The 24,141-nt window shown below is 37.2% G+C and overlaps 2 protein-coding genes across 9 annotated transcripts in view; both read right to left on the reverse strand.

The window, feature by feature from the left end:
- Positions 1–24,141, reverse strand: part of LOC100868848 (tubulin monoglutamylase TTLL4) — a 162,408-nt gene that overhangs the window by 5,325 nt on the left and 132,942 nt on the right. Inside the window, exon 1 of one of the 8 annotated variants that reach the window (XM_086914653.1) lies at positions 9,019–9,487. The exons of 5 other annotated variants lie outside the window; for them this stretch is intronic. The gene's annotated coding sequence lies outside the window, so the exon portion shown is untranslated. Of the gene's footprint in view, positions 1–7,077; positions 7,356–9,018; positions 9,488–24,141 lie in introns of those variants that run through there. 2 more of the 8 variants (XM_086914652.1, XM_086914654.1) reach the window with 2 other exon arrangements.
- LOC100869241 (enhancer of split mbeta protein) lies at positions 1,545–3,068 on the reverse strand. Its single transcript, XM_003697408.4, has one exon. The coding sequence runs from the start codon at positions 2,816–2,818 to the stop codon at positions 2,153–2,155; it is 666 nt and encodes a 221-aa protein (XP_003697456.1). The 5' UTR covers positions 2,819–3,068; the 3' UTR covers positions 1,545–2,152.

Below are 24,141 nucleotides of genomic sequence, written 5' to 3' on the forward strand. Positions count from 1 at the left end.
ATGTTCCAAAAAACGCGAAACTCTCTTTCCGAGAGCCGAGAATTTATCTCCCGTCGATGGCCAACCTTTTTTGGATGAGAAGAATCGGGCCTCCCCCCTCCTTTTCCTGCAAATTACAGGATCGGGAAATTATAGGACACCCTATATAGCAAGTTGCGAAACGATCCACGCGAAACGTTTTTCAGGCAGAGAGGATTGATGGGCCCACGTGTCGTGAAAGTAGCGAATCAGTGATCCATCGAAATTAGGTTATCACGCGAATCGTGTATTTTTTTTTTTTTTCTCCGAGTTTAATAATTGCCGAAATTGATTTAACATGGATCCAGAACACGAAAGATACACGGTAATACGTAATACCGTTAAAAATTTATCTTAAATGATTCCTTTTCTTGACAGGATGTACAATTTTAATTACGGTTAAAAATGTAACGTAATGATTTATGTTAAGGGTTCTTGGTAGTTGGTAGAGATATATATACAATATATGTTGGTATTATGTTGCGATCTGTATGTTATAATAATTTTAATATCTCGATGTTATAAACGTGATTGTATCGGTTGTTGATAGTTAGGATATATACAGGTTGGATGAGATTGAAACGATTATTGGTAATATTTATAATATTTATATATATATATATATTAAAATTTGAAATCTCCAAATTTATTTCTTCTTCATATTTTTTTTTTTTTTTTTTGGTGGAGGAACATCACAAATTGACAAGGGTTGTTTTCTTGCGAACGCTTAAATAATTAATAATAGACAATAATTCCATGAAAGTGGTTTAATTTCTGTGTGTCCCTTTTCCTTTAAAGCATCATGCTTAATATGGAAATCGATATTTCATGTGCCTTTTCTTCGAAATTATAAATTAAAACGGTGTTTCTTTAAGCTCAAGCTTTCGCTGAAATTTATCAAGGACTTGATAACCGTGATTTAAATGACAAATTATTCCATTAAATTTTCGCTGATCTTCTTCATATGTTTTCTTCAAATTCTTACACGATAATTGAATAAATTCTTCAAAATTCATCTTAATCTCAAAGAATCACAATGAATAAAAATTTAGAAATTTATTGTCCTATTTATTTATTTTTTATTTAGTTTATTAACTCTTTTGATAAAAAAAAAATCGATCATCTTCTGATTATTTAATATATCAAAATAGAAATATATTTTTCATAATTAAATCAGATATTAATTTTATTTCAACAATTACATGCAATTACTTTTTAACTATTTGAAATTAAATTTGTCGAGTGAGATTTTCTCCAAAGAGATGATAAAGTATATATTTTTTAAATATACCTATATCTTTTTAAAATATTTTATTCAAAGCAATTATTATCAACTATTAATTATCTCTACTTTACTTATTGTTTTATTCTTATACTAATAAATTTTTAGTATCATTTTTAAAAATAATATTTTTACAATGGATCTAAAAATATTAACTTCATATAACTAATTTGAATATTATTGAATTACAATAAAATAAATGATAAGGATGAAGGTTAGGAGTGATTATGATAAACCAGAATGATTATGATTGAAACAATGTATGTTTATTAATTTCTGCATGACGTGTAATCGGTTTTAAACAGAAACATCGTGTATTTTATTATGTCTAAAAAAAAAAAAAAAAAAAAAAAAAGAAATTGCCTCTTAAACATAACAAATTATAATCTATAATAATAATAATATTAATAATAATAATAATAATAATAATAATAATAATAATAATAATCATCCCTCTACTTTACGAGAATATAGTTTATCTCAGGTACAAAAATCAAGCCCTATCACAGACGTATCACTTAAAGCTTCATCACCTATTTACAGTACAATGAAAGAAGGAAAAACGGAGAAAGAGAGAGAGAGAGCGAAAGAGAAATATAGCATCTCGAAAAACAGTGGTCCCAATTACGATTAATTACTTAACAAAAAACGATTATATCAATCTACAATTATCGATCGAACACCTCGAACGAGGTTCAACAATTTTCAACGTATGGAAGACAAATGATTCGTCGTTTTTTTCGCTCCTGCCACGCACAGCGAAACTTCTCCACCAGGGGAGGAGAACGGAAGTTCAGAATGGTTGCTTGTCAAAGTCTTCAAAAATTATCGAACTTCATCCCATTCAGCCCATCACCAAGGCCTCCAAACAGCGTTCGACGATTCCATGGACTCCCCGGACGAGCTTGCCACACTGACAGGACTTTGCGGGGGCGTGTAAACGTTCTGTGGCACGTTGATCGTCACGTTGGTGGTTGGGCTGACGGCTGGCGTCGCTTTGCCGACAGTGTTCACAGTGGTTGATGCTACGCTGGAGGTGGTTGTGGTCGTGGTGGTGGTGGAGGCTCCAAGGCTCGAGGAAGAAGTTCCTTCGAGTCTTCGAAGGCAACCACCGAGGTGTCTCATCAATTGCGCACCGGCAGCAGGGTGCACGGCGGCCGCGACAGGGGTGGACAGGAACGAGGACACTTCCTGCGCGCACTGGGTGAACCCTTCCCTGAATCTGTCCGCGTAGCTGTTCTCCGGCGTCAGGGTGAGCCTTCTTGCAGCCCTGAGCGTGTGAAGGTGGCGGACAGTGAGCTCGAGAATGTCAGCCTTCTCCAACTTGGCCACGTTCTCCCCCTCGGCCTGGAGCGCGGTCACCATCAGATCCTTCAGCTCGTCCAGGCAACGATTGATCCTGGCCCGCCTCTTCCTCTCCAGCATCGGCTTCATCACCTTTCTGTACTGGTAAGTCCTCGACACCGGCTCCTCGTACTCCATACCACTGACAGGCGTGTAGCTGGTATGCGGTGCCATCGTTTATCAGTCAATTCTCCTCACTTTCCACTTGTCACAAACAAAGCCCGTGGAAGGAACGTATTCGAGAAATGTTCCAATGTTCAGAACGATATCTAATAACGATTATATGATGATGATGATGATGATGATAACTCAAAGACGCGTTGAATATGCGTTGCAAGATAATATATATGTATATATATGTATATATGACGTGTGCGTTCTCGGAGTGCCGAGACCAGAGCACGCTACCGTGTTCACGTCGATTCTGAGTGGCTGGTGGGGACCGAGTGGCTACTTATACTCTCGACCGCTTCCCCCCACCAACTGTCCCACCCGCTGCCCCTTCCATGCCAGTGCTAGGGGACTGGTGGCGGGCAGAGAGGGGTGTCGGGCAGGGGAGACGGAAGGGGAGGAAACGCACGAGTGAACCCTGCAGCACAGCAGCCGGAGCGTATCGTGGGAAGCTCGCGGGCCGAACAGTTCCCACAGATCTGGGGGCCTGTTGGGCCCGGCACAGGTTCCCTCCACGCGTCACTGTGTGTGCCCGGCACACGGTCGTCCCTAGATATTTGTGTGTGTGTGTATGTGTGTGTGTGTGCACGGTCGAGTGGCGCAGGGGGGCCCCTTCGTTGGTGTCGGAGAAGGCGCAGGAGAGGACCTTTTCGTGCACACCTGCACGCACTCTCGAGGGGAGGGATGGAAGGGGGTTCCTCTGTCCTCGCCTCCGCTTCTCTCCTACTACTACTGTTTTACCTCTGCGCTACACCCGTGGCCCCTGGCCCATCGTGTCAAAAGCGGGTGCAGGGGAGTCAAGATCAGGGGAAAAAAGAAGCGGCGAGCACACGCCATGACGCGCGACCAGCACGAGGACGACCCGCGCGATCCGCTCAACCGATCCGAACCGATCTCTCTCCTCCTCCTTCTTCTTCTTCTTCTTCTTCTTGGCTCTCTTCGCTGCTTCTCTCGTTCGCCGCTTTTGTTCGAGCCTATGCTCGAGGCGAGTCGAAGCCGAGAACGATATTGTTTTGCTGATTCTATCATACGCGCGCGAACGATCTTTTTTTGGAACGTGATTGGGGTGAAATTATATTTTAAATAATGATTTAGAAACAAATGAAATGACTGTTCAAAGTGAATAGTATAGATATTGAGAAATCTTTTTTATAAAGATCGAAATAATAATAGCAAATAATGGATCATTGAATTTATTTTTCGTACGAAATATAGGTATAATAAAGATAATTTTGAGGGGTTAAGTATAATTGTAAAATTGCGGAAACAATATTTTTCCTGTCAGGAAATATTGCTTTTTTTGTATAATACCAAAATGAATGTTATTTCTTCTGCACTTTTCTAAAGATTCTTATACGTGTTTCATTCGTTATATGCATATCACAGAATAAGAGAAACTTGCGAAATGTTTTTTCCTCTTCGCTTTTGAATCAGATGAGGTAAACAGTGTGTATATATAAAACTATAGGAATCGTGCACCTGAATCCGTGCAAATCGTAAGCATCGCGTCGATCATTTTTTAAACATTTTGTTTCCTTTTGACATTTTTATCGACAGAGAAGCGATTGATTATTTACCATTCGAGTAATAGATATATCGTTCGACTCGAGGATGATCAATAAGTTGACAGAGAAGTTTCTTTTAATAAATTAATATCCCGTAATAATCGTCACTGATCGAGAAGAAGAGAAATGTTGGCCAACGTTTTTTGACTTTCACGAAAACACTTTCGCCGGAGGAGATTAATTAAAAAAATTTTCATATCTTTGCCACGCATCGATCAACGAATAATCCATTTTCTTTGACAGCAATTCCATGTGATAATTAACTCGTCAAGTAACATCGGGACGAAGAAATATTACGATCCAATATGTGAAACATATATTCATTTTTATTAATTTAAGCATTCATAATACATAATATTCGAAGGAAGAGGCGGATTCTATCATTTTTGAACTCTCAAAATTAATTTCTCGTTACTTGTATCAGTATTTATATACAAATTTTGTACGTAAACACCCTTTATAAAACGAATATTACTAAAATTCGTGTTATTCGCGAATTTCAAACAAATTTATTATTATTTTCAATTCCAAAAAAAATAATCCAATAATTCCAAAATAAAAGCAATTATGCAATTATGATGCAATACACATCTATCCTACGTACATAAACTAGATGATAAAATAGATATTTTCGAATATTTAGATAAATATTATTTCGAGCACGAATCAATCTCGACACATCGTTCCAAATCGAGGATCCTCGTTTTTCGAATCACGCAACAACAAAAGGATTTAACGAGGCAAAGAAGAGGGGAGAGGGAAACTTCTCACACAACCTTTTATTCGCTCAGAATCGCCTAACCTAACCTGCCAACGTTACACTCTCCCCACACGACCCATCACAGATCACCATTCCCGTCATCGTGGACGACGTAGACGTGCGTGAAACGCGGTGCAATAGCACGCGGCACTTGTCGGCACGCTAGGCACTCCCATCGACATCGAATTTTCGATAAGAAACGAGTTCTCCCCGAGGGACGGTTCGTTTTCTTTTTTTCCTTTTTTGCGCCAGCTAAGCGGATGATGGTCCGCTCGCTTTGACCGGTTTATCGGAATCCAACCGGCTCGTTGCGTCGCTAGAGAGGAGCCACGACACTTGTTGATTCACTGGAATACCACCGACAAGGAGCACGTGTCGCCACCACTCTTGAGCGCCCGCCGCCTCCGCTGAATCACGACTTGGCGAACTGGTCGAGCGTTTGCTGGACTAGTTTTCTAATCCTCCTCGATGTAGAACAATTGAAACAGATCGATCTTTCGATTTGAAGCGGCCTAAATATTTGCCGCGTGATAGCCTCGAGCTTTGTGGTATTTCGATCAATCGAAAGGTTGTCTTTTGGAGGAGTTAGGTTTAACACGGAAAGTATGTGGGATGAAATATTCGACATTCGTACTTCGAATTTTTGTAGTGGGTGTAGTAGTAGAATAATTGAAATAATATTATTTCTTCGAATTTACTTAGCTGAATGAAATATTTGACACGAGGTATTTTGAGCTTTCGTGCAATCGATGAGTCAGTTAATCTAAAAGAAGATCAGATTGGATTTGCTCATACACCCTAGCTTCTTTCTTTGGTAATACCTAAGTCTTGTCTTTATTCGTAGAAATTATCGCTGAATAATTGGCAAATATAATTACTCGAATATCCTATCGCACAAATTTTGTAATATCTCGAGTAACGATGAATTGATTCAAATAATTAATATCTGATCTATCTATCGAAAATTCTCGATAAAGGAAAGAAACGAATTTACTTTTGTGATTTATAATTCCAATTCCAATTATTCCTTTTGCCGCTCATCGGAAGACCAGTTCGACGTTAGAAAAGGGTTCGAGCAACCGGTTTCCAGATTGCTGAGATCGGACTCGGCAGTCGATTTTTCGAATTAAGCGTGCGATCTTAATGACCAACAGCCCGTCCCTGGCGCAGGCCGCTTGGACAGGTTTCGCTTGCGGGACATAACGAGGTGTTTAGCCCTTTTAGAAAGGCCAAACACGAGTGGGCTGGCCGAGTATTTATAAAGTTTTCCCTCTAAAACCCGATCGAAAACTATGATTTTGTTATCATTTTGTGAATTTCTCTCTCGGTTTTGAATAATAAATGGTTGTTGAAGAACAAATACATTTTATCAGTTTTGAATTATACGTGATATATACATAATTGAAGAAAATTTTAAGATTATGTGAGAACAAGTGATTCCTCATATATCTTATTCCCCTTAATTCAAGATTCTTCAAGATTTAAATAACGTTTACATCATTTCTTTAATTTTTTAATCTATCCTGGTTATATTAACAAGACTCAGATCCCACTTATAAATGAGACAAAGGGATTTTATGTTACGAAACTCGATTCAAGGAAACACACATAGGAACGTATTATATTTAGATCTAAATATTAGAAAAGTGGTTTTAGAAAACGGAAATTCCAAGCAAATTTCTGGTGAGATGAAGCAACAAATAAAATTAAAGAATTATCAAAATACTTTTGTAAGTAAGTATCATTATAGTAAATTATTAACAATATTACCTACATCAAATAAGATTATTCAAATATTAAAAACAATCAATTAAATAAAAATCAATTCCGTAAAAAGAAAAATAAAATTGAATCGAAATAAAAATTTCATATATAACAATAAATAACTTATACCTGGGAGAAAAATGTATAAAACTTTTCCAAAAACTCCTCATTACCTTTCGTTAATGCTTTCCTTAATGGACTCTCACTCACAAAATCAAAAAAAAAAAAAAAAAGAAAGAAAGAAAGAAACAAAACAATAAAAAATATATATATATGCAACCGAAAGAAAAATATATGTAATTTCTTACAACAAATAGCAAAAACAAGACACGTATCACTTCATATATTCTGACACTTTGACAAATAATAATAAGAGAAACACACACCTAAGTCTAAGTGGCTCTATCTCGCACTCTATTATCTATGACACGCGGCGTGTTCGATACAATTGTGCCGGACTCGGCACAATATATTTTCGCGTTCGTTTTGGCATTGTGCCGGAATTCTCGGTTACGCTGAAATAATTTCGTCAGCCGCGGTACCGATGTGTCATCTATTTTATTATTAATGCGCCCCCATCAATGGCCGGATCACCGTTCTTAAATTTAATTTTAAATCGTACGAGATCCTTCTCAATTTGGCGATAGCGGATTATATTATATGCTTTTATTAATCGAGGGTCGATGATTCATTTGATATTTTTAAATAACACACGCCGCAATGTGAAACAATAGCTTGTATAATATCTCTTTATATTATCGACCCATGTGTTTTAACGAGACACAAAACGATTGATTAAGAATAGTTAAATTCATTTATTTTTTTTTTTTTTTATTTGAAATAATTTGTAGCAATTACTAATTGTTCGGATTAAAAGTAAATATCGATCAATGCTTGCAAATAATTTATCTTCACACGATTCCTCCTCACTTCCCTATTATTGTTCCTTTTAACGACATCAAGCACCACGACGACATATAAATATTTCGTTATCCAAAAATCATCTGTCATATTTATCATTAGACTTAAAAAATTTCATCTCCTTCGCATACGTATCTTCAACGATAGCACGAAATCCTTCCAATGGAACTACAGTTACGTCAATTTGCACAACGAGTGCCGGGCTATAGGATCGCGAAACAGGTGCACGTGTCATCATTAATTTCCTCGTGACAGAACGATCCCGTTGAGGAGAGAGAGAGAGAGAGAGAGAGAGAGATAAAGGGAAAAAGAAGAGGTACTAACCTTTCAAAGGCTTTAAACGTTTCCATCGCGATGAAACGTGATTTCTTTTCTTTTCTTTTTTTTTTTTTTTCTCCCCAGACCGATTGATATAATGTTTCCAACGTTGAGGACGAGGCATTAGCATGAATGCAGGCACACCAGTAAAAAGAGAGAGATACCGGTAGGATAATTACACTGATTGGTCGTCCGAGCCGGATATGGTGGATGTTCCCTCTCTCTCTCTCTCTCTTTCGCGCGCGCGCGCGCGCGCACGCGACCGTGCGCGTGTTGAGTTGAACGAAACGAGTGTTATCCGCGATGGCATGCCGCTATCATCGGGACATCGGCTCTACGTTGTTATTAATCGTATTAACCACCCTGCTATCATACTATCTTGACCACCGATCGGGTACGTCGCTGATTTTAAACATGGCTTTTTTGAGTTTTATGATCGAATAGATTTGTAATTTCCCGTAATGGCCGTAGAAATATATTGCGGACTTGAGATATCAATTGACGGTTTTTTTTTTTATTCGATGGCGTTGATGGACGTAGAGACGATGCTTCTAGATAGGCCTCGCATCTTATGGAATTTATATATATATATTTTTTTCGTATATAAGATATAAAGTGAGAGCTATTCTATTATCCAATTCGTTATAAAATTTCTACGTATCTAATATTGGATAATATTAGGCAATATATATAATATTTCAATACAGACAAAACTCTTTGGTTCGAATAATGATAAATAGAAGAATAGAAAACTCTATAACCTAACCTCAAAAAACAAGTCCTTACAAACTACTACAATCCCACACGAATTCACGTAACCGAGAATCTTACGGATCCAGAGAAACAAATACAAATGCCTATAGAAGAAAAGTTACCTGAACGGGGCAATCGATATATCCAACGAAGCGAGTCCAAGGCATCGAGCAGAGTTGCCTCGTGTTTACCGAAAAATCGGCGCGGCGTTCTTTCCTCACAAGCGTGTAGCCTTTGCTTGCGAACCGGTAGTAGACGGTAACCGAGACCAATCACGGTAGAAGAAGAAGGTGTAAGGAGAAGGGCGCACCACCGGAGTAGCACAGCGGCACCACCATCAGTTCACCGACGCCTAATTCGGAACGTGCTGGTATACGAAACGCTTCCGCACTGCGTTCATCGTCTCCCTCTTCTCCATCCTCGCCGCGAAAACGGTTGGTGGATCGCTCTGTCTCGCTCCCATCCCAAACCGTGCTCGAACCCTGCACGAGGCTCCTCCGTCCTCGTCCAGCCCAGCGGAATGGGTGTACGTACGGCCACCGAAATTCCTCCGCACACTCGTACACTGTTGGCTCGTGCTACGAGAAACGTGGGAAGATTCTCAGGCCTGAGAAGGAAGCCTGAACACGTCCCCACCACGTGCAAGGGGAACACGCGTTCGTAACCGTCTGCGTTCGTGGCCTTTGTGTGCATGCGCGGCCGTTAACGGTGTGGCGCGCGTACGTGCGCGTGTCCTCTGCTGGTGTGTGTGGGAACACGGCGAGAGAGGCGACGCCTCCTCCGTCTCGCTCGCTCTTCCGTGCCGATCGTGCATTGTGCACCCAGCCGTGAGTCCTCTTTGTGCCGGTAGAAGAGGAGCCAACCTGGCCGGTAATGTAACCTTAGCGTGGCCCCATTGCCGCTTGTTGTGCGCATAATACGAGGCTATTGTACCGAGCACGGGCCATATTGTTGGCCGCATCTTCTCGGCCGGCACCCTACTGTTGCCGCGCCAAATATCCTCTTTCCTTCGCTTTTCTTCTTCCTTCCCGAGATTCTGTTTCTTCCGACGTGCTCTTGCCTTCGTCGATTTCGAATCTGGGCGGCGAGATGATACGCAGGGGTTGAGAACAAGGGTTACAGGCTCGTATTTACTTGGGCTTTTGTTCTTGTTGGTTGTTGGTGTCACGTTGTTGACACGGCTGGATCGTAGGGTGAGACGATATTTTCGTAATAGGAAAATCGAATAATTTCCAGGACTTTTTGTTTGTACTGTCCAGCTATAGAAGTCCTCGCACATCCTTCAATTTTAATGATCAATTTGCGAATAGTAAAAAATATCTCTAGGCAAAATTATAATTTTAAAAATTCATAAATTTTTCCAGAAAATTGAAAAATATTACTTCGCTATATAAAAATATTTTCAACAAAATAAATCACTTCATAATGATCATCATTTCAAGATTATACATCCCAATTAATCACCGTTAACACATTGTACGTTATTGGGATTCGCAAGTAAAAATCGTAAAAAAATCTAAAGCAACCGTAACGAATCCACTTAAACTCATTGCACCGGCCGACCTAACCCTTTCCATGTTCAGCTAGTCGATAACAATCGCACGCTTCCATCCAAGCATAGCCCGAGTGACCCATTTACCGTGACGCCTATAGGCGTTCACAGCACGCTATCCGCATTTAGCAGACGAATTCTCCGTGGCAAAAAGTGCACGTAGAGTGAAATCAATCTTGGTGGATGTCGATATTCGTCCGTTAAACTTTTTCCCTGTTATCACTTACTCGATTTCTAACAAATCAACGTGATAAATGTTAATATTGTTAGACAAAGGTATGTTCAAAATTTAAGAAAAAAAAAAAAAAAAAATGTGTTCTTTACTTTTCGAATTTATAAGAACAAACCTTTCGAAACTCATGTAACACCTTAATGAAATATCAAATAATTAAGTAACAACTATATTTTCTTTTTTAGTGAAACTTAGATTTCAAATTTGATGTCACTTGGTCTGTTGCAGCACTTTTGTAACAGACTGTACATATTTTTACTTTAATTTTCTTGTCTTCAAAAGTATTAGCATTTAAATGCCGTAGTGGTGGTAATGTTTAAAAGTGAAATTACACGCAGTACATCCTATTTGACAAGTTTTCCTTTCCTTGAACAGTTCTCATATGTGTTTACACGATACGCAGGGAAATAATTTACACGTTTATGGACGTAAACTGCAAATTTTTCAGATCGGGTAAACTGTTTAAAAAGATTCAATTATTTTGTTCGACATCGCGACAAGAACTGGTAAGTAATTACGTATGAATTAAAACAACCAACAAGAGCGTTTAATCAGACATGTTTCGTGCTTCGAATATTTACAAACAAATATTTATGTATCCGGATTATCCAGCTATCTCGAATCTAACGCACGAACCTAACTAAGATTAATAAATACAATGGAAAAATATTCTTTATTATTATATGCCAGTATTAATACGATTTTCTTCTCTCTCTCTCTCTCTCTCTCTCTCTCTCTCTCTCTCTCTCTCTCTCTCTCTCCCTATCCTATCTAGTCCCGCAATTACTTTTAAAATAAATTCAAATCGAAGTGACGATCGATTTTATTCCTTCTGCAGCTTTCCTTGGGAATTCGAATAGTTATATTAATATGCAATAATTTCCGTGGAGAAAAATTAAAGATTCTTTACGACGTACGTTTATTACGCAGCAAGGATTAAAGGAGGAGCGCGAAAACCGATTAACAAACATTATCAAACATCGTCAAACATCGTCAAAACACGTCGCAAATAATTGAAAAATGTTAGAAAAATTCCAATACCCCGAATAATCATAACAATCCTGATGAATCCTGATGGTTATAGGCGATCATTTCCACGAAGATCTTTCGTTCTCCTCGAAGGAATTTTCGCTTTTTCCCTCCCTCTCACCTTCCTCCCCGACTTCATTATCGATATTGGATTAATGGCCGATTCTGGTGTAGGGGATCAGGTATTTCTGACTGACTGTTTGCGGGATGAATAATCGGGCATTAAGTCGAACGCAAGATTCTTCTTCCTACTCAAACGGCCATGAAAGAGGCGGCCTTTTAAATCGGTCTTTCACGTTAACGCGCCGCGATCGCGCAACACCTGTGAAAGCAAAAAGTGGCGGCGCTGTTCGCTTCTTCGCACCGTTAATGGATGTTTATTTTCAAGCCGCGATACCTTTTCGATCGAAGGATAAGGATTCGACGATCCACGTCCATCGACCTCGATATGGATAAATATTCGTTAGATCGTGAGATCTGGTCCACCGATCGAGATCATCTCGACACGATCTCTTTTACTTCTTGCTTTCGGCGGATGCCAAGAAGAGAGGTTTATTCTTCGACGGGGTGTTATTACGGGTGAATGTTTATTTATTATCGTACGATCGTGTGTATGTATAACGGGAAATAGGAATTTTGAATAAAATCGCGATAAAAATCGAATTGTAACGAATCGAAATTTCGAGAGAAGAATTTTGAATTTAAAAAAACTTCTTCCTTAGAAATGTTTAAAAAATTAAGAATATTTTACGACTCGCTATACGTTTTACTAATCTGTTCAAATAAATCTATTACCAAGAACCTATCTACTAAAATAAACCGAATACGTTATATAACGTGTCGCACATGTGTCGACATTGTTCTAACATTGTTAAAACAGTCGAGAGTACGCTCCATTTATTTTTGTAATCAGAAAATGGCTTTTTGTTAAACGTGAACGCAGCGCGATTGCTGCGTTTCACATTTAACAAAAAAAAAAAGAGAGCGAGATATACGAAATTTCACCAAATTAAATTTATCGAAGAAAAATCGTTTCATATACTTATGAATGCAAATCGCTTTCATTCCTTGAAATAAAAATCCACTATTTATCCTCAAATAATTTTCGAGTATATATAAAAAATTGAAACCAGTGTAATCCGCGATTTAATGGATTAACATATTCGAAGTGGATATCCAACGATACCTTCTCCCGCAAATGGGCATCCGTTACATGCCATTCCATCTCCTCGACTCGTCTTAAAACGTCCCTTAATAGCGGAACCATGGCTCCTTTGATGTCGTCCGCGATCGGACGACAACCCAGAGATTTTTTTTATTCGTCGAACCGGTCGACTTCCGCGGGAACGAAGCTCTCCCTCTCCCTCTCCCTCCGCTATCTCGATTTAATTATCAAAAGCCACCGATTTCGACGTCAAATCCGACCATGCGTGTGACTTTCACCTCGATCCTTTCGAGATTGAGAGGTGAAGACCGATTTTTAAATAACTCGCTTGTAACACGCACGGGTTAAAGGGAGAACTTCGAGATCGGATTAATCGTGGAAAATCTGAGAGAGGCAACACGGCGGCGTAAAATTCGAGGGATGCTCAGAGGGAGGAAGATCTAGGAGGAAGATTCTTTTTATTAAGATCGTTTCTTCTCTCCTCGTTCTTTTTGACAGTATTTATTTTTTCGCTGAATTTCTCGAAAAGCTTCGCAATTTCATTAATAACTGCTGATTATCTTTCAAATATCCTTCAAATATCTTCGATACTTTTGTACTTGTAAAAAAATACTTCTTGCACAATTCCAATAGAATTTGTTCCCAACTTGGAGAATGCAGAAACGATAAAATTTCTCACATTTCTGCCGAAAGTAGTCCGAAAGCTGCATTTGTTTCGAAATACGGGTTGAAACCGTATATTTTATTCAATTGTAATTGAACGAGTCGGCAAGAAAGAAGCGCAAACAGCAGCAGGCGGCATCACGCGAGGCCCTTCGTTCCGATAAACATCAAAATGACCGCGTGACCCGTTTAGCTCGACTCGATTACGGCCGCGCATCAGAGGGCGTCACACCTGCTGTCAGAGTCGTATCAGCGGGGTGGCTGGGGACCAACCGGTGGCAAAATCGGGGATAGGGGGAGAGGAAAAGGAATGGAGGGGTGGAATATTTCGCGGTTCGTGCATTTTTCGGTGCACGCGTACCGTTATTTTCGCGGTAATCGTGTCCCATCGTTTCCCATCGGCCCGGTTCCTCCTCTCTTTCTCGTGCAGGAAACCACCTGCTTCGCGTACACACTCGGCTCGAATTAACGTTGATGTTGACTGAAAGGTTACTCGTACAACGGTCCCCTGCCGGGGCCGCGTGCCTTTATTTTTGATTCTTACCTTTCGTGTCGATGTGCTTGTTCGTAATATCGGTATCGTTTATCTCGCTTGCTCAAATTAATTTGACGCTCGATCGAATAAATTCGAGAAACGAAAGGAATTACTTTTTCTTCGATTTAATTATTTCGATTGTTTGTCTTGCGAATTAAATTTGTACGAATATGGAAAATCGATATTATTTTTAACGAATAGAAATAAACCTGTATCCAAAAGTTGAAATCTCGATATAAATTGAAACTGGTGATACAGAATGTTAAAACTCGTCTAAATTATGAACTCGGCGATCCAAGAAATATACGTGAAAATTTAATAAAATCCAAGATTTTCGGATTAGCAACATATCTATCAACCACCTACCAATTATCTATAATTTTGAAATAATACGATGATCGCGAACACGTCTTAATTTAAAACCTAGCCTAACCTATAAATTTTGCGAACCGTAAAATTACGACTTACAACAAACAAACAAATAAACGACAAGTATAATGGAAGATTTGAGAAACAAGAACAAATCAAAGATCTAATCAAATCAAATTGCAAAAGTCCACAAATGGCAAAGCCAATTAATACTATCTTCTCTTTCTAATCCCCCTTTTCTCTCTCCCCCCTCGATAATCTTCCCATCTTTCATTAAATCCTTATCGATCCACGGATTAATTAATTGCAAATTGATCAGAATTTCCGACACGAATTCCAAGATCGCGCATAATTCAAGTAATAGGATTAACAGGAGGAACGAGTTCCCCCCCCTCCCTTCTTTTCTCACGCGAGACAAAAATCGAGGCGATTTGATTTTTCTTTTCCCTTTTCCTCTTTCTTCTTATTTCCGCTCGATCGATAATTCTAAACGAGCATTGGAAGGAAGGAAGTTAATTAACAACCGCTACTGGTTAAACGTTCGAGGACCAAGAGACACGTTCGGGGTTTACCTCTACGATATCTCTCTTTCCTCGAACGCGCGGCGCCATGTTTCTTTTCTTTTTTTTTTTTTTTTGTAAAAGCCGACACCGACTTTTTTCATTCCATTAACGTTCTCTTAATTACACCGACGTTTTCTTCCTTCTCCCGTTTCCCATTAAAAGGAATATACGCGCTGCAGGGCGGTGGTTGTAAATTGTTAAGAGGGTTAACAACTTGTTGTTGACGAACGTCTCCTCTTTCTGCCTCATCAGGATTCGAAAGATTTTTATGCTCTTGAGAGCTGTTTCATCACTCAAATATATTTTTCTCAAAAATCTCGTTTACGTCCAATTACATTTACATACAATTAATCAATAAATCGTGCACAACATTTTACATATTATAAATAAGAGAAAAAGGAGAATTTTCGAAAAACTAACTTTCCATTATGGCCAACCGTCTCTCCCAAGATATCCCACCCCAAGATATCGGCTCGCCCAACCGCAGAAGCAACCACGCGCGTGTAAATCGCAGCACAAGCTGAGCACACGAGCAGCACACGAGCAGCATTTCTTCCCCCTCCCTTCGGATGCGCCCTCCATTTCCGATCCGGCAAAAGAGTGTCCCTTTCTCCCTCCCTGAAACGAGGGAGAGAAGAATGGGGCCCGATTCAGGGCGGCCTACACTCGCGGGGCTTTTCGCAGCACGGGGTGGATCCAGAAAAGGGACCGGCCGCCGGGAAGACTTCGATCGACCCGTTCCCACGAGCCTGGGGACACACCACCTGTGCTTTCGAAGGGCCCAAACGAGCAATCGTCGAGGGGACGTGTGTCCTGATTTTCGGGACTAATTTCGGCCGGGATGGGGGCGTTGGACGACTCGACAGAGGGATCTGAAAAAGCATTTCGTAATTGTTGGAAAGAGTGTTTGCTTATCCAATTGGGATTCCAAATGAGGGGATTTATTCGAAATTATTCGAAATTTCAGGCCGCATCGTCCCATTTCTACATTCCTTGAAAAAGAAAAGAAGAGAGGGGAAAAAATCGGGATCGATTAAAATCACGCGTCGCTTATCCAATTATGCGTAAATTGTCTCACACGAACAATTTACCACGCTCTTAAATAAAAGCCTGTCGAGTGGACGCTTCCTCGAGAAAATAACGAAAATAACACGCGCGTGTTATCCGCCAAGAATCGTTAAAATTCTTCTCGAGCTCTGTCGTTAAAAAAACTTCCGTAAAACTGTCCGATACTTTCTCGCCTTATATATATATATACGTGGCATATATAATACTTTGAATTCTGGTGATATACATCGTCAACAACAACGCAGCACGGCCGAATTCGTTATCTGAAAAATTCTGGAACTAATGGATCGCCGATAAAAGGAAGCTCTCGAAGCGAACGATTTGCGCGAAGAAACGGCAGCGATATTTATATTGGCCGTAACGCGAATTCCAAATATTTCTATATACAGGGTGTGTCGCGTGGTAAATGATGGTATTTTTTTCTTTCCTTAATGTTATTTCATCGAAATTGGCCAATCTCTTGGTTTTTGTAGATTCGAGGAGAAATTTCGAAATTGAAACCACCAAAAAAACGAAACTCGAAGAATATAACGATCTTTTATCCTTATATTCTGTCTTTATCCAAATTCGAGCGACTCGAACAATTTTCGAAATTAATTTTCATTTCGCTCGTGGACGAAAAAAATTGTTCTCTTTCTTACCTCGGAGTCTGACAATTACACGACACCCTGTATATCGATACACAATTATGCCCGCTTCATATTTGTCCCGTTGGTTTCACCCGTAATTCGAACATATGATTTACAGGGTCCCCAACAGGCTGCCTATAAAGGTGGAGTTGTACAATTTTGACGATCTTTCCAGCAAAAACATAACGTTTCCAAAACTGAAATTTGCATACATTGTATACAAATTGCTGGAAGCGGTAAGGTAAGGTATATCGGAGCCAATAAACTTCGAGTTTTAATAAACCGCTTCGAGGCTCTTGTAAATTCTTGTAAAATTCTTGTCTTGTCCTGTAAATTTTTTTCTTTATTTGTCAATAACACTGTTGAAGGAGGAAGGAGGTAGAGGCCTTTTGAAAATTATCGGCTGCGCACGGTTGTTTTCGTAATTGTTAATATTGTTCCACCCTGTTTGATAAAATTTGAATTTTGCGGTATTGCGATATTGCGGTTAATTAATAGTTATTACTTTGTAAATGAGATCGAAAGGTTTTCTTATTTTTTTTTTTTTTTTTATTTTTTATTATCGTGATAATTTTGGAGAAAAAGTTTTTCAAGGTTTTTTCAAAATGGTGGAAAAACTTCTTAGTTTTTCTTAGTATTCTAAGAAAATATGTAGAAGAATAGTTTAAATGCCTGTTCTTTCTTGATATTAATTGTCGAAAATTAATAATTGAAAAAAAGAAAGGTACAGTAGATTTTTATATTCAATAAATTTAACTCAAATATTAGCTGATTAATAAAGATAGCTTATGTAATATTTATTGACGACATATTTTAGAATTAATTAGACATTAGATTTAATTAGGTAAAATTGTGTTTGGCTGAAAAAAGTTTCGATATTTATTCTCAATCGTATCATTCGGATTTATTGACGCTAAGATTGCATACACACACACACACACACACACAATCTTGACACGTGTCATTGTTCATCTAAACCTCCACGTGGCATTGTGCAACGAAATACTGTAAACTATAAGAAATATCAGCTTGTAAGTGAATACTATGTATATCTTAATGTATCTTCTAATCTTCTTCGCGGAATCATTTCTAAATTCCGTACTCTTTCATCCGATACTTAAAAATAAACACGGATTCGTTCATTCTGTTAAACAATTCACGAAGAAAATCTATTCCACTCTCGTCAAACGTGACAATATTAGCATAATGCATATATTTTGCTTCAGATATTCCACGTAACACAACCTGTTTATTTATCATTGTCTTCGATGATGCAAGAAGGCAAGATGCGATGTAAAAAATGAAACGATTAATGCAAACTTGTTGATATTCATCTTTTTGAATCACGTAGAAAAATGAAATTTTTACGTTTTCTCGAACTACAAACTCAATTAGATTATTATTTGTTCGAGACGTGTATGTCATTAGATATTCAGGTCAAACAGAATTCTTATAAAATTTCGTCGGAAAGAATTAATCTCTTCCTTGCTTCTTTTCTCACCAATTCAATTCTGTGCAACATTCCATTTGCATAATTTCGTAAATTTCGGCATCATTCTTTCTTCGCTTGCTATACACCCTTACTTATAATAATTTATCACCGAGAACATATTGTAATTTAATTAATAATTATACAACATAAAACGGGGCATATTGTAACGAAACAAACGGATCTTTCGATTTACTCTCCGATATTTCAACGTCGTTGAAATTCTCGATCGGCGCGTTATAATTTTTTTTTTTTAAAAGAGATGCCCTCGACTGCGCGCCCATCGATCCCTTCTGCACTGAGAATAAACTATAAAAAAAAAAAAAAAAAGGAGATTATTTCGTAACTTATTACGTGGTAATAAGTAATTATTATATCGTTATGAATCGTCGTAAAAATTTGCCAGGTTTTCTGCCCCCGATTATCCCTGAGATATTGTTCCCCGTTACACGACTCGAAATTAAAATTAATAATAAACATTCATTTTTATGAATACGTACGTTAAACTTGTTAAACGAAGCTTTTCAAATTAATTTTCTATAAGCTTCCGGCAATATTCGTCCATTTTTCACAATGATCTCTTGATTTACGAGCGCATCGTTTTAAATAAACATTTCTTAACGCGGATAATTATTTTTAATAATAATTCGTTTTGTTGCACGCGTTTAATAAATTCGTTTTTTCGCTTTTATATTTCATAAATTTATGAATTTCATACGGGGGATGGTGAAAATGAAAAATTTTATCCTTATAATCTATTATTATTAACCTTTCATTCATTTTGAAAAATGATTAACAAGATTATAATTAAAAAAAATTGAATAAATCGAGTTACCAAGTTTTATAATATAGCTACAAAAATTGTTAAATCATTTGAAAAAGAAAAAAAAAACAAAGTAAAAAGGATTCGAATAAATCCAACACCTACCCATCAAATAATAATTTAATCCTCTTAATCCTCTCAACAAACGGGGGGAAATTAAATTTTATTATCGTGTCGTGCAAACTTTTAACGCGCGAAAGTCGTAAAAAGATGCTCCTCTCTTTGTTTGGATCAGTTTCAAACGAACGAGGATGAAAGCGACGGCAGGTGGTGGTCTTGTTAAAAAAAAAAAAAAAAATTGAGAAACGATCCATACACGCGTTTGAGATAAGTGAATTTTATACACCTAAAAGGGATGTATCGATGATTTTATACGATTTTATTCGCGAAATCGAAATCGTTGATAAACTTTATAAGAGGAGAACCTTCCTCTCGAGAAGAATCATGGCATAAATCTCTCGCGGTATCTGTGATCAGGTTTCACGTTCTAACGTTCGTGTATTACGTCGAAAATTTTACGTTGGAGGGAGAATATTAATTTTTCGCAGATTTTTATCGACTCGTTTTAACCGATCGAGTTATGTGCCTCGAGGCGTCATGGAATTTCCTCGTTACAAGGGCTTTGATTGATCCCCGATTATTCCCCGCAATTACATAGATGATCGTGAACGCATTAACCCTTATGTCGTGTTCATAGTCTGTGTTTATCGATTAATAATTTATTTATCGAATATTTTTTTTAGATAGATCAATTCTTTTTAATTCTATTTATTTCGCAGAGAAAGAAAAATAATTATTATAAGTAATTATCAGGTAAATAATTAATGGCTTGGAAGATACTCGTTTTTAATCTTCTTGGATTAAATTCTTAATTTTAGAATTAATTCAAGCAATTTAACGAAGATTATATGTTACAAATTATAGTGCATCTGAATATGGCTCTACGAATACTCACTTTGCTCCAAAGAAAAATAAAAAAAAGAAAAACGCTGTTAAAACGCGACAATACGGCAACAATCAATCTCCAAATTCCAAACTCTCTTCAACGTCCACTAATCTCACCGATCTCATCCCATCGACTCGAACCGATCGTTCCGACCAATTCACCCGTCCATCCAACAAGCATCCCCTAAGAAAAAAACCCATGAGGAAAGAAATAAAATAAAAAAAAAAAGAACCCTCCCCACAAAAGATAACTCAAAAAACCCATTAAAGGGAGCTTATCGGAGCCGCCGTATCAAAGAGAGAGGCCGCACACAGTCATCACTTGGCCGATAATCCCATCAGGGGGCCAAGTCACGGTGCCAAGATCAAGAATTTCACATACGTATCGCGTATGGAAGGATTAGAATATCCCCTCCTAGCTTTCAAATTATAAAAAGTCACTCGAAGCATCGAACAGGCGGTGGCCAACGAGTGATTTTATTTCGAATAAAACATACGTAAACTTACATAACCCTTTCGCTACAGACGACCTCTCCGCCACGCCAAAAATGTGCACGATGCTCGAAAAATTCGAGTTGCTTTGAAAACGTGATGATAAAAAGAAAATGAAATCGATGCTACGATCTTATGCATGCGACTTAATAATCGCCTTAGTTAGTATCTCGGTGGCGTCTTGGGCAGAGCGATTATAGCAGGGAAAGGATTAAACTTCGTAAAGTAATTTCTTGACTTTCGAAATTTCGATTCGTTCTGTCCAAACTCTGGTGCCATACCATCGTTGGTTGGATTCCACGCGTGCGTACACGCATCGCTAAGAATCCGGTTGGTCACACGCATCCTGTCCACGCCACGGTGGTTTCCTTTTGTCAGCCGAATTGACGATGCGAGCCGCGACACGTCCTCCAACGGCCTCGAGAAAACAACACATGCCTTCACACCGCGGTTTCCCATAGCCTCACGACACGGTGCCATTGTCCACGAGGCACGAGCTCCTCGTGCGCCTCGCCTTTCCTCGCCTTTTCTCCTTCTCTCCCTCTCCTTCCGCTTTCTACACTTCTTCTTTTTCTCTCCTCTTATCTTCCCTCTTCCACTTTTTTCCCTCTCCTTCCTTCTTCCCTCTTCTTCTCGCCTTTATCCACCACGCGGTCCCCCTTTCTTCCTCGTTATTTTCCACGTTTTCTTTCTTCCTTCTCTTTTCTTTCTCTTTTGTTTTGCCGTTGGTATGGAGAGGTTGGTTGGTTGGTTGGTTGGTTGGTTGGTTGCACGTACCACGAGCCACTGCTACAGGGCTACCGATGTTCCGTGAATTATAACAAGCGGACTGGTTGCTTTGAATGCGCTCAATGATTTATCGTTTTGGGGAGAGAGAGGGTGGGAGTGGTGTGTCTTCGTGGAAACGGTGAACGTTTCGATTTGTTTGACGAGACATGGGGGGAGGGGTTGGAGAGGGATTTTTATTTTCGGTGATGGTATTTCGGGAGATTCTTGTGATTTGTTTTTAAAAATATGTATTTTTATTTATTTACAAAATATCGAACGTAATTGAACGTAAATCTCTTCGATATCTGTTTCAATAGTTTTTTTATTCTATTTCAAAACGAAAAGCAGGAATAAGAATGATATGTAAAAAAAAAAAAAAAAAAAAAAAAAAAGAATAGAAAAAAAAAGTAGTTTATATCAAGTTATTCTGCAATTTAGTAGAGATATTATAGTCATAAAAATCTTCACACGCTATTTTACAATGCAATTCATTCGCTGTGTGAAAAATCTGATTTCAATCTCTCGATGGAAGATCTTTTCCCACTCCAATGGAATCCCCAAATTTTTATCATTTCTTCAAAATAATAAATAATATAATTAATGTAATAAATATTGAAATAAATATTGAATGGAATAATACTGAAAGTATAAGGATGGATTCCAAAAAAAAAAAAAAAAAGAAAAGAAAAATATGCGAGTCATTACGATTTACACACGCATAAATATTTATAAAATGAATTATTGTTTCATCTGATGATACAACGCGTTATACGTGTAAAGTGTTACACGAAAATTTCCATGATTGATTGTGTACGTACATCGCGTATGTATCGTCGACTTTGATAATGTTAAAAAATTTGGTATTCCAGTTCGATTCATTTTCACACGAATCATCACGGGTTCATTATCATGAATAATCAATTAAATGGCTAAGATTCTTAGAATACTCGTTTCTGAATAGAGGAAATTATGGATCGGGAAAATCCAAGATTTGATGATATGCAAAAGTATGCTCTAAGTGGTAAAAAAAAAAAAAAAAAAAAGAAAAACTAAAGTTAAAAAGAGTTTGCAATGATTTCAAGAAATATCACGGAATATCTATGAATCATTTTTTTGATAATAAGTCAGTCTCTTATTGCAATTATGCAAAATTTGATAAAAGAGATTAATTTGCATGAAAATATGAATGTAATTTGTTGAGTAAGATAAATAATTAGTGACCTGTATTAAGCATACAGCGATGAAAAATCTTTTATATTTGAAACAATTTTAATAATGATTGTATCGTTTTTTAAGTTTATTTAAAAAAAAAAAACTATTGTTTATTAGAAAATTTGATAAATTAGAGAACAACGAACAAGCAAGAAGAAAATATCGAAGATAATCATATTTCAATTTTAATTTTCCATTGATGACATTTGAATTTTTTAATAATGTATGCTTTAAAAATAAATATGTACACAACTTAATTATGCGTAAATTTAAATTTTTAATGGGCAAATGTTATTTGAGAAATATTGGGTAAAACCAACATGCGATACCGGTCATCATCTCATTTGTGATTTTTGTTTTTTCAAATAAGATAAGATCAGATTTGAAATAAATTACAATATTTTGCAATAAATTAAAACGAATGGAAGAAAATTAGATTGGAAAAGAATTGTAATAAAAAGAAATTTAAGTTTAAATAAATTAAGACGATTGGCTATTTTTATAAATCTAAAACGAATCTAAATCTAATTTAAATATCTTTCAATCAAGACTAGTTTTCATCAAGCTAGTCTTGATTGAAAACATGACATTTTGGTATTTTTGAAAAATTAATTTTAAAAAAATTATCTATTTTTTGTTTTATTCTATAATGCATTTAAATTAATCATTATCAAGAATTTTTTCTCTTTTCTGACTTTTGTTAAATTGTTTTATAGCTATAGTTTAATAACTAGTGGCTGTACATTTCTTTTAAAAATGGAAATTTATTGGAATGTTTATTCCAATACGTATTTGCATCAGCATTTATGCATTTTCGACGGATCAAAATATTTTTTTTTTTTCTCAATTTTTGTCCATAAACCTTGAAATTATCACAAATCATTACACGTGTTTCTTTTGTGGCGATAATCGACTTCCTGTTTGCGAGACTTAAGTTCGATGATGCGATTCCAAGTCTTCCTCTTCGTTTTCTTCGGCCATCATCATGACTCATTCGTCTCCTTCAAGAATAATCAAAATATTTCGATGCATTCACGAACACGTGAATCATGGAATATTTTGCCAGTTTATGAATGGATCGCCAAACACGATCCATTCATACTCACGATTTCCTTCTTAGATGGCCACATTCTTTTTTTCTTTTTCTTAATATTTTATATAGAAATATTAAAATTATTAATATCTCTCCTCCAAAAAATATACATAGAATATTATTAAATGTAGTAAAGAGAGGAAAAATAATATTATGAATGATATTAATTATTATGTATAACATAATCGATAATTTTTTTTTTTTTTATAAATCAGAGCAACTTATTATATATATCGAATGAATTACACGTAACGTGGTATAAAATTAAAATTATTATGAATTCTTTTTTTTTTTACTCACTACTTTCTCAAGTAGAATAATCTGTGCTCGTTGTGCAGACCATTCTCGAGTTTTGTACTGTTACGTTTCTAATTCAATTGCAGTAAATGATGTCACCGATAAATATATATTTTTACAATTACTACAACTGAAGTAAAATGAAGATTATACGTGATGAGATTAATCGTTGCTCGTCTTTTTTGTTTGTAGTTTTTTTAAAATATTAACGACACAATTTGAAATATATTTTTAATCCTCGACAAAACTTTTTTAAATTCGATCCTTGCCATACAATATTTATTATATTTGTATGGAATGAAATTTGCATATGCAGCTATT

The sequence above is a fragment of the Apis florea genome, unplaced genomic scaffold, assembly GCF_048593485.1.
Source record: "Apis florea isolate Af1SG1 unplaced genomic scaffold, ASM4859348v1 contig_3696_pilon, whole genome shotgun sequence".
Lineage (NCBI taxonomy): Eukaryota > Metazoa > Arthropoda > Insecta > Hymenoptera > Apidae > Apis > Apis florea.